The sequence below is a fragment of the Chiloscyllium plagiosum genome, chromosome 15 (genome assembly GCF_004010195.1).
Source record: "Chiloscyllium plagiosum isolate BGI_BamShark_2017 chromosome 15, ASM401019v2, whole genome shotgun sequence".
In the NCBI taxonomy this organism is placed as follows: Eukaryota; Metazoa; Chordata; class Chondrichthyes; order Orectolobiformes; family Hemiscylliidae; genus Chiloscyllium; species Chiloscyllium plagiosum.
Window position 1 is genome coordinate 64,519,127 of NC_057724.1, and position 12,458 is coordinate 64,531,584.

General features: G+C 42.1%; 1 protein-coding gene across 1 annotated transcript in view; it reads left to right on the plus strand.

Annotated features, from left to right (window-relative positions):
* ar (androgen receptor) overlaps positions 1 to 12,458 on the plus strand; it is a 232,944-nt gene that overhangs the window by 200,338 nt on the left and 20,148 nt on the right. The window contains exon 6 of the mRNA XM_043705049.1: positions 6,305 to 6,435. Coding sequence (XP_043560984.1) covers positions 6,305 to 6,435 — 131 coding nt within the window. The remainder of the gene's footprint in view (positions 1 to 6,304; positions 6,436 to 12,458) is intronic.

The following is a 12,458-nucleotide window of genomic DNA, read 5'->3' on the forward strand; positions in this document are numbered from 1 at the left end:
TGCAATGTATGTGGAGGTTGGTGGGGTGGAAGGTGAGGACCATGGGGGGGTTCTGTCCTTGTTGCCTTGCAAGGGGTCGGGTTCAAGGGCGGTGGTGCGAGAAGTGGAGGAGAAGCGCTGGAGGGCATCATCAACCACTTGGTAAGGGAAATTGCGATCTTGGAAGGAAGCGGCCATTTGGAATTTTCTAAGGTGGAATTGGTCATCCTGGGAACAGATGCAGCGGAGGCGGAGGAATTGGGAATAAGGGATGGCGTTTTTACAGGAGGTGTGGCGGGAAGAGGTGTAGACTGGGTAGCTGTGGGAGTCGGTGGGCTTGTACTAGTTGTTCTTGGTTGGTCAATCACCGGAGACAGAGATGGAGAGGTCCAGGAAGGAGAGGGAGAGTCTGAGATGGTCCAGGTGAATTTGAGGTCAGGGTGGAAGGTGTTGGTAAAGTTAATGAACTGTTCAACATCCTTGTGGGAGCACGAAGCAGTGCCAATACAGTCATTGATATAATGGCGGAACATGATATAATGGTGGTGCCGGTGTAACTGCTGAAGATGAACCGTTCCACATACCCGACAAAGAGGCAGGCATAGCTGGGTCCCATGCGGGTGCCCATGGCTACCATTTTAGTTTGGAGGAACTTGGATGATTGGAAGGAGAAGTTGAGGGTGAGGACCGGTTCAGCCAGGCAGATGAGGGTGTTGGTGGAAGGGTACTGGTTTGGATGGTGTGAGAAGAAGAAACGGAGGGCTAGGAGGCCTTTGTCTTTGCGGATCCATCTGTACAGTGACTGGATATCCATGGTGAAGATGAGGCCTTGGGAGCTGGGGAAACAGAAATTTTGAAGGAGCTGAAGAGCGTGGGTGGTGTCCTGAACTTAGGTGGGGAGTTCGTGGACTAAGGGGGACAGGATGGTGTCAAGGTAGGCAGAGATGAGTTCAGTGGGACAAGTGCAGGCTGAGACAATGGGTCGACTGAGGAAGTCAGGTTTGTGAATCGTTGATAGGAGGTGGAATCAGGTGTTGCGGGGTTCACTGACAATGATGTTGGAGGCTGTAGATGGGAGATCCCCGGGGAGATGAAGTTGTAGATGATCTGAGAGATGGTGATTTGGTGATGAGAGGTGAGGTCATGGTCGAGGGAGCAGTAGGAGGAGGTGTCTGTGAATTGGCGCCAGGCTTCAGCAGGGTAGAGGTCGGTGCGCCAAGCAGTTACCGCCTTCCCCCCCAATTGCCTGAGGGTTTAATTTAAGGTTGGGGTTGGAGCGGAAGGAGTGGAGAGCTGCGCATTGTGAGTGGATGAGGTGTGTGGACAGGTTGAGGCAGTCGATGTCAAGGCGGCAGTTTGAAATGAAAAGGTCAAAGGAGGGTAACAGGCTAACATGGGGTGTCCAGCTGGATGGGGTGTGTTGGATGCGAGAGAAAGAGTCTGTGGTGGGTGGGTTGGAGTCTTAGTTGAAAATCTGAGCCCGGAGGCGGAGGCAGCGGAAGAAATATTCAAGGTCGCAATGTATGCTGAACTCATTAATCTGGGAGCGTAGTGGGATGAGGGTGAGGCCTTTGTTGAGGACTAAACATTCATCCTCAGTGAGGGGAAGGTCTGGGAAATGGTAAACACACATCAGATCTACAAACAAGGACGTAAGGTAGGGCTGGAGCTAGGTGTGGGGGCTGAGACAGTCACTTGAGTGGGCATGATGGTACAAATGCACCTCTCAACTTTGGATAAAAAATTCCCATCTCCTTTCTCCCACCATCCTCATCTCTGACTTCAGGAATGTGACAGCTCTACCCAGAGGCAAGAAGAGCAGATAAACAATGCAGTGAAAAATATCAACAGCCTTACCGTCAAATAATGCTGGTATTCTTCTTAAAGCCAGTTCTGCGCACACTCAGACAGAAACTCTTGCAAATTCAATTTTGATGACCAAACACTGACCAGATGCCAAAAAATGTTTTTTTAGCCAGGTCCTTTTTCAATGCTGAAGTGACTAACATTTTGGGGATGCTCTAAATCATTGCTTGTATTGTGGCAGCATTGGCCTTAATGACTGGGAAACCTGTTTCTAACTATTCAAAAATGGTGGCAACTTGTCTGTCAACCTGCATCTAAAATGTCTTAATGGTGATACAGAACAGTAGCAGAAAAGAAAGCAAATCATACACCCTGGATTCCACTGGTGCATACTGCTGTAAGAGCCAAAGATCTTTTCATTGAGAATCAGCATAATCACTCACATAAAAACCTTTGGCAGAAACTCAGATCCATGTGTAGACATCATTCTCAAGTCAAGCTAAAACTAACAACAGACCTTGAATTTATAGCATCAAGATGAATTTTGTTGATTGCTTTGGTTTTAACCTGTTAAGCATATAAGAACGGGGCCATCAGCAACTGTAAAGAGATAATACTAGGGCCCATTGACCAAATCATAATAAGTTTGGGGAAATGCTAGTTTATAATTATAAACTATTGTACTAATACTCCATAATTAATTGTCCCCCTGCTGAGAGATATATATGTGTAACTATTTTGTTATTTAGAGATCAAATGCATTTCTTCACTCTGGCTGATCCTGAGAAACCGGCTTTCTCTTATGTAAACAGTTTGCAATTTGAAAGAGGTATAATGAATGGTGTGAAAATACTTCCATTGTGATACACATTTTACATGTCACAATTTTATTAACATTTCTTACAATCACAATGTTAAACAGCATGATAACAAGCATCTGTTAGATATAAAATTTAATCATCTTCAGACTGTCAAATTTAATAACTTTTTGAAGGTTTAAAGCAATATTTCTATGTATGAGATGATCAAGCCTATGAATTCTGCTTCATCTTATTGTTGACAGCAATGAAGAGACAAAATACATATTCTGCATCTTCTCCAATTTTGTCAAATTAAATGTCTCAGCTGCATTTGAGAAGCTATTCAAAAGGACACACTTCACTAGTTAGACTGTGGAATGTTAGGAAGATCTTGGGAACTTGACAAAATAGAGAGCTTGTAGAATTTCTGTAGTATTTAGGAATCCCTAGTATGTAAGCAGTACAAAAGGGACTCTAGAGCATTCGAGTAATGAGCACTATGTAATGGGAGTAGCATAACAGAGAAAGAATAATTGATAAGTGTTGCAGTATGTGTTAAATTGAAAAGAAATGTATACATTTTGCAAGCCATTTAAATATATTATCCTTGGATATTTTGGTATATTCATGGCAGTGCTTCACAAACGTTTTTCCCATTGTGACAGTTTCAAGCTGGAATATTGTTGGAATCACTCAACAGTGTTGCAGAACCAACCATTACCAGGTAGTATTTGGAATACAGTGCTGCCACTAATTTATCTTTCTATCCTTGGTCTTGGGTCATGTTTGGTTAACAATGGTAGACAATAAAGTATTCAGAGGTCCTAACGAGAAAAGGCATTTCTCTTTACACCAAGATTTAGGTTATTTCCTGATATCAATAGGTACAGGCTATATTGACCAGTTAGACATAATTACTGAGATTTCTCAGAAACCAGTCTTGACAGATTTTATTCCATTGGATCATCAAACTGGACCTCTGTTTTTCCCACCTAAGACTGTATGACATCATCACATTGAATAATACTTATTGCAGTTTCAATACTAACCCTTTAAGAACCCCTAATGTAACTGCTACTTCATTTAAGTGGGATCTGAATGCTTCCACCTGGTCCAAGTTTACGTAGTCTCAGAATAAAAGGGAATCATTGCACTTTTGTATGTAACAGTATTGTCTAATGTACAAATGTCATTGTTGATGTCTCTATATTTTTATATGTGAAACTGGGATTTGAGGTTTGTCCTCATGTCCCTGTAAACTGTTTGAATGGTATAGTAGTAATTGAGGGGCCCAGACCAATATTTTGGGGACACAGGTTCAATCATACAAAATTATTTAGTAACTCTGAAATTTAAAATAATTAGTTCCATTAATTTGTTGTTGTAAAAACCTGTCTGGTTCTCTGAGACCTTTAATGGAAAAAATCTGCCACCCTTTATTACTGTACCCTAGAGGTAACTCCTGACTCACAACACTATGGTTGACTCTTAAATATCATCTGAATTGCTATAAAGTGTATAAGGATTGAAGCCAAACAGGAAACTATCATCAAAATCAGAACTCCCTTCCTAACAAGACAGTGGGTACACCATGGACTGCATCAATTCAAAAAAGCAGCTCACCACTGACTTCTCAAGAGTAATTAGGGTGGGTAAATTTTTGGAGGTGATTATAAAAGATAGGATTTATGGACATTTAGAGAGGCAAAACTTGATTAGGAATAGTCAGCATGGTTTTATGCGAGGCAAATCATGTTTCACGAACTTGATTGAATTTTTTTGAGGAAGATACCAAAAATGTTGGTGGTGGCAGGGCAGCAGACATTGTTTATTTGGATTTTAGTAAAGCCTTTGACAAGGTTCCGCATGGTACAGTAATTAGTAAAGTTAGGTCACATGGATTCAGGATGTGCTTACCAACTGGATACATAATTGGCTTACGGCAGGAGACAGAGAGTAATGGTGGAAGGTTGTTTTTTTTGGACTGGAGGCCTGTGACCAGCGGTGTACCACAGGGATCGGTTCTGGGTCCTCTTTTGTTTGTCATTTATGTAAATAATTTGGATGAGAATATAGAAGACACAATTAGTAAGTTTGTAGCTGACACCAAAATTGGTGGCATAATAGACTGTGAAGGTTTTCTAAGATTACAAAAGGATCTTGATCAAATGGGTCAATGCGCTGTAACTTGGCAAATGGAGTTCAATCTGGATAAATGCGAGGTATTGCATTTTTGTACAACAAACAAGGGTAGGGCTAATACAATTAATAATAAGGTCTTGGGTAGTGTTGAAGAATAGAGGGACTTAGGGGTGCGGGTACATAATTCTGTAAAGTTTGTGTCACATATAGACAGAGTGATTGCATTTGACACACTTACCTGCATACTTAGTCCTTTGAATATAGGAGTTGGGACATTATATTGAGGTTTTACAGGACATTGGTGAGGCCTCTTCTGGAATACTGTGTCCCATTATAAGAAGGATATTATGAAGCTGGAGAAGATTCAGAAGAGGTTTGCCAGGTATGGAAGGTTGCTGCTGGATATGGAAGATTTGAGTTATAAAGAAAGGTTGGATAGGCTGGGATTTCTTTCCACTGGAGCATAGGAGGTTGAGAGGTGACTTAATAGAAGTTTATAAAATAATAAGATAAAATTGGTGATAGTTATCTTTACCTGAAGATGGGGCATTTCAAGACTAGGGGCACATTTTTCTGGTAAGAGAAGAGAGATTTTAAAAAAGACCTAAGAGGCAATTTTTTACACAGAGGGTAGTTCACATGCAGTGAACTTCCTTAGGAAGTGGTGGATACAGGTACAATTACAATGTTTAAAAGACATTTGAATGGATATATGAATAGGAAAGGTTTGAAAGGATATGAGGCAGGTGTGACAAATTTAGCTTGGGATTATGTTTGGCATGGACTGGTTGGATCAAAGGTCTGTTTCCATTCTGTATGAATCTATGACTCGATGGCTAACAAATGTGATGCCCACAGCCCATAAACGGCAAATTTAAAACAGCCAGCAGGAAAATAGAACAATGAATAGGTGTAAGAGCAAGAATGACACTTGATGGAAAAGCATACACGTAAGATTGCTGTTTCTATTTTGATACCAGTATCACCAACAAGCTTTCAGATAGGTCCACAATTTAATGGTTTATGTACAGAATTTAACAAACGGTTTTATCACATGTAAAACAATAATCCTCCTTTTCCCACAGAAGCATCCTTTTGAAAACTACTATTCAACCTGTCCTGTTCCTTTACAAAGATAATCAGTGTTGTGTGTTATTATTATACATATTCATTGTAGTTAATTACAGCTATTTCATGTATTCAGTATGAAATTTATTTTTCCTTAGGAATGTCTAATTAGCACCCAGGTGAGCTGACTTTAAATTTAGCATTGATTAGGAAGAGCAAATAAAGCAACACCTTTCATTACAAAGGCTGATGAATATCCTGCAATCCAGGTAGTCTAATGATTTCGAGAGAAAACCTCTTCATAAAGATATCTTAACCATTTCTTTGAAAATACCTACATTATTCATTTTAATGCAAGTTAGCAATAGTTTTTTTATGTGCAATATATAGTAAATAGATAAAGTACCTCTGATCATTTTGTAATAATGACAGGAAGCATAACATTTATAAAATTTGATACTGTGGTCTCTGCCACCTGTTGTTACACTTTTTTTCTCATGCATTTACAGGCAACGGATGCAAAAATCAACTATGTATAATCTCTGTGTGGAAATGCAACGACTGTCCCAGGAGTTTCAGTGGCTTCATATTTCTCAGGATGAGTTCCTTTGCATGAAAGTGTTGCTACTCTTTAGCATTAGTAAGTATGTACTTAAAGCAAACTGCGGAAAAGACAGCTGAATGTGATATCTGCAATTGTAGGTAATATTTTCTTACTGTGCGATATGGATTTATCTTCACAAGTTTTTTTTAAATTCAACTTTCATGGATACCAAATTGAACAAGTGCTGCAGCAAGATCCCAGTTGGTATCACTGAACCAGCAAACTTCCAGACTTTTGTAAACGTCGTTCAGGCAGTCTAACTTTCCTTTTCAGAGAGTATCACAAAAGGAAAGCTAGAAAACCATGCTTTATTTTGGGTAAGCATCAGGACAAGAATGAGATGTACTTAGAATAAAAATATTTTTGAATGACTAAAATAAGATTGTGAAAACTTTGGATGGAAAGTGCCTGGCCCCTCCCCCATCAATGACCTTGGCAAATTGATCAAAGGCTATATAAATTCTAAGGCCTGCGGAAGCCAAACAACATGAGGCCAGAATATCCAGACTTTAACCTGTTTCTAATCCTTGTAGCACTCTCCCAAGAGAGTAATAGTAATACACAATATACCATAATTATCTGTGAATACTCCATAGTCAATGCCAATTGTTTTTTAAATTTAGAAGGAACAATTGATTTTTAATTAGTAAACCTCCTTTGACGTTACTCATAGCATATGTAGTTGTTAACAAAGGGAGCATTTTGTCTTATTTTGGTTTTCTCAGAGTATGGGTGCTTCAACCAATATTCATTGCTGGTCCCTAATTGCCCTTCAGAAAGGCTTTAGGAAGTCAGGAGATAAGTCACTCACAATAGAGTACATCGTGCTTGGTCAGCTCTTCTAATCACAACATTTCAATTACTTGTATATTTAATGTTACTATCCCCCAGAATATTGACTGACATTCAACTATTGATGTCAAAGAGATGTGGTCATTTTCCCCACTGCGGCCTGGAGAATTCCCGTTTCATATTAACATAGAGTGTGAGAGGTTTCATCACTCTGCCAGTATTTGATGGGGCTGCTCCTAATTTCTAGCTGCAGTCCAGTCCCACACGTTAGCGAACTAGCACGGAAGGAAATTGGCATAACAGAGGACCTCTTCATCAGACTATCCTTGGTTTTGGCTGAGATGGCGCTTTTAACAGCTCCAGATAACGGACAGTTGAGGGAATCATTTGGTCCAACAGTCGTTTTATCCTAGGGATCCTGAAGAGTGAGCAGGAATTGCCTGCTACTTTGTTTGAGGCCGAGGCCTTCCTCAAGGCACTGGAACATATCAGCATACTTCAAAATGTCACCCTAAAATTTGACCTTTTAAGTTTTCTTTATATCTGGGGAAGGGTTGTTTATCATAGTTCATCGATGTGTGCCTCTTCAAGAATGGAGCAGTTGTTATTCATCTGACTTGTCACCCATGCTTCCGCCCTTGCCCCTTCCCATCACTCATGACAGCATGATGGGGTCCCACTTATCACCTTCATTCCAACAGCCTCCACATTCAAAGGATCACACCCCCATTGCAGACAAATTCAGCAGAACACCACCATCAAACACATCTTTCCTTCCTATCGCTGTCTGCATTTCGCATGGACCACTGCCTCCAGAGCACCCGAGTCCATTCCTTGACCCATTAACACCACCACCCCTTACCACGGTACCTTCCCATGTAATGCAGAAGTAACAACACTTGCCCCTTCATCACTTCCCTATGCACCATCCAACGGTCTAAACAGTCTTTCTAGGTAAAGCAGCATTTCACCTGTACTTTCTCCCATCTGCGAAATTGAGGACTGCAATTTAGAGTCGAATGTGTGGTGCTGGAACAGCACAGCAGGTCAGGCAGCATCCGAAGAGCAGGAGAATTGGCGTTTCGGGCAAAAGCCCTTCCTGCTCCTCGGATGCTGCCTGACCTGTTGTGCTTTTCCAGCACCACCACCTCCAATCTGGCCTGTTGCATCACTGAAGAAACCAAATGCAGATTGGGTAACCGCTTTGCAGAACACCTCCGGTCCATGCACAAGCAATTTCTGTCACCATATCCTCTCTCCTCTCGCCCCACTTCAGTGGGACTTGCCTGTTTTTTCCTATTTGGCAGTTAGACAGACCATTGTTCTGCCCTTCTCACATTCCGATCACTTAATCTGCACTATCAGCAACTTCTTTACCCCAGCACTTAACACCCCCTGCCCCCGCCCAGATTATTGCATGAATGCTGTCTCCTCTACACTTAACGTCAGCTCTGATAAAGAGTCATAGAGATGTACAGCTCGGAAACGGACCCTTTGGTCCAACTTATCCATGCCGACCAGATATCCCAACCTAATCTAGTGCCATTTGCCAGCACTTGGCCCACATCCTTCTAAGCCCTTCCTATTCTTTACCCATCCAGATGCCTTTTAAATGTTGCATTGTACTAGCCTCCACCACTTCTTCTGGCGGCTTTTTCCATGCACGCACCACCCTTTGTGTGAAAACGTTGCCCCTTAGGTTTCTTATAAATTTTTCCCCTCTTGCCCTAAACCTATGCCCTCTAGTTCTGGACTCCTCCACCCCAGGGAACAGACTTTATCTGTTTACCCTATCCATGCCATTCATGATTTTATCAACCTTTATAAGGTCACCCTTCAGCTCTGATGCTCCAAGGAAAACAGCCCCAGCTTATTCAGCCTCTCCCTCTCGCTCAAATCTCCAACCATGGCAACATCCTTGTAAATCTTTTCTGAACCATTTCAAGTTTCACAACATCCTTCTGATAGGAAGGAGACCAGAATTGCATGCAACATTCCAAAAGTGACCTAACCAATGTCCTGTACAGCTGCAACATGACCTCCCAACTCCTATACTCAATACTCTGAACAATAAGGGAACGCATACCAAACGCCTTTTTCACTATACTATCGATCTGCGACTCTCTAGCAGCTACGAACCTGCACTCCAAGGTCTCTTTGTTCAGCAATGCTCCCAAGGACCTTACCATTGAGTGTATAGGTCCTGCTCTGATTTTCTTTCCCAAAATGCAGTACCTTGAATTTACCTAAATTAAACTCCGTCTACCACTCCTCAGCCCATTGGCCCATCCAATTAAGATTCCTTTGTAATCTGAGGTAACCTCCTTCGCTGCCCACTACACCTCCACTATTAGGTGTCATCTCCAAGTTAACTAACAATGCCTCTTATGCTCACATCCAAATAAGTTAAATGATGAAAAGTAGTGGACCAACACAGATCCTAGTGGATCCTTGTGGCTCTCAACTGGTCACACGTTTCCAATCTGAAAAGCCACCCTCCACCAACACCCTCTGTCTTCTACCTTTGAGCCAGTTTGGTATCCAGTTGGCTAGTTTTCCTTGTATTCCATGAAATCTAACCTTGCTAACTGGTCTTCCATGGGGAACCTTGTCAGACGCCTTACTGATGTCCATATAGATCTTGTCCACCATTCTGCCCTCATCAATCCTTTTTGTTTCTTCTTCAAAAAGCTCAATCACATTAGTGAGACATGATTTCCCACACACAAAGCCATGTTGACTATCTTTAATAAGTCCTTGCCTTTCCAAATCCATGTTAATCCTGTACCTTGGGATTCCCCCAACAACTTGCCCACCACTGACGTCAAGCTCACTAGTCCATAGTTCCCTGGCTTGTCCTTACCACGTTCCTTAAAATCGTGGTGCCACGTTAGTCAACCTTCAGTCTTCCGGCACCTCACCTATCACTATCAATAATATCTTAGCAAGGGGCCCAGCAGTCACTTCCCTAGCTTCCTGCAGAGTTCTAGGATACACCTGATCAGGTCCTGGGGATTTATCCACTTTTATGCGTTTCAAGACACCCAGCACTTCCTCCTGTGTAAAATGGACAACTTTCAAGATGTCACCATCTATTTCCTTACATTCTATACCTTCCATATCCTTTTCCACAAGTGATTATTTCCAAGAACCTACTGCCACTACAAGCTATTCTCTGGAGATCCAAATAAAAGATGTGGAACAAACTCTCTAATGTTTATGCCAACTAGTAATAATCCACAATATTCTTTTTGTAAATTCTGTTTTCAATTGGTTTTGTTGACTATCTCTAATCAGTCCTTGCCTTTCCAAATACATGTACATGCTGTCCCTCAGGATTCCTTTCAACACCTTGCCTACCACCAAGGTCAGGGTCACTGGTCTATAGCCAACATCTAGTCTTCCAGCACCTCACCTGCGAGTATCGATGATACAAATATCACTGTAAGGGACCCACTAATCACTTTTCTAGCTTCCCACAGAGTTCTAGAGTACACCTGATCAGGTCCCAGGGATTTATCCACTTTAATGCGTTTCAAGACATCCAGCACCACCTCCTCTAATATGCTTATTTTTCAAGATGTTGCTATCTATTTCTCTACATTCTACATCTTCCATATCCTTCTGCACAGTAAACACTAATGCAAAATATTTGGGTGGAAGCTGAGAGCTAGAACAAACAACGTTGTTATCTCTGATTTGTTACCCGTGGCATGTGATAGCGAGGCAAGGAATAGGGAGATATATCAGATGAACACGTGGCTGCAAGGATGGTGCAGAAGGGAGGGTTTCAAGTACTTGGATAATTGGGGCTCATTCTGGGGAAAGTGGGACCTGTACAAACAGGATGGTCTTCACTTAAACCAGAGGGGTACTAATATCCTGGGTGGGAAAATGTGCTGGTGCTATTTGGGTGGGTTTAAACTAGCTCAGCAGGAGGATGGGAAGCTGAGGTTTAGTTGCAGTGCACAGGAAGATGAGAGTGGGGAGGACAGGAACAGGATTTCAGGGTCACAGGAATGTGCTGGCAGACAGCAAACTGGTTTGAAGTGTGTCTACTGCAACACCAGAAGTATCCAAAATAAGGGAGGTTAACTTGCAGCATGGATAGGTACCTAGGACGTCGATGTTGTGATCATTTCAGAGACATGGATAGAGCAGGGTGAGGAATGGATGTTGCAGGTTCCAGGGTTTAGATCTTTCATTAAGAACAGGCAAGGTGGTAAAAGAGGGGGAGGTGTGGCCTTGTTAGTCAAGGATAGTATAAAGGGGGGGGGTGAGAGAATTTTTGACGAAGACTCGTCTACTGAGGTAGTGTGGGCTGAGGTTAGAAACAGAAGAGGAGAGGTCACACTGCTTGGAGTTTTTTACAGGCCTCCGCAGAGTTCCAGGGAGGTGGAAGAGAGGATTGGCAAAATTATTCTGGGTAGGTTGAAAGGAGCCGGGTGGTCATTATGGGAGACTTTAACTTCCCCAACATTGACTGGAAATGAGATAACTCTAGTACGTCGGATGTATCAGATTTTGTCCAATGTGTACAGGAGGGTTTCTTGATACAGTATGTCGAAGGACCGACAAGAGGGGAGGCCACACTGGATCTGGTGCTTGGTAATGAACCAGGCCAGCTGTTGATTTAGTTGTAGGTGAGCACTTTGGAGAGAGTGACCTTAATTCAGTTAAGTTTAGTTTAGTGATGGAAAGGGATAGGTACATGCCACAGGTCAAGAGTTATCGATGGGGCAAGGGCAATTATAATGCGATTAGGCAAAAATTAGGATGCATAGATTGGGGTAGCAAAATGCAGGGGATGCAGACAATGGAAATGTGGAGCTGGTTTAAGGAACAGATATTGTGTGTCCTTGATAGGTATGTCCATGTCAGGCAGGGAGGAAGTGATAAGGTAAGAGAACCGTGGTTTACAACAGAAATTGCATCTCTTGTTAAGCAGAAGAAGGAGGCTTATGTGTTGATGAGGCAAGATGGTACAGATAAGGCGATGGAAAGTTACAGATCAGCTAGGAAGGATTTAAAGAGGGAGTTAAGAAGAGCAAAAAGAGGACACGAGCAGTCTTTAGCAAATAGAATAAAGGAGAACCCTACAGCTTTATATAGGTATGTGAGGAATAAAAGGATGACCAGGGTAGGAATTGGGCCAGTCAAAGACAGAAGTGGGAAGTTGTGTGTTTTTCCTGTGGAGATCGGAGAGGTGCTAAATGAACATTTCTCATCAGTGTTCACTCAGGAAAAGGAGAATATTGTAGAGGAGA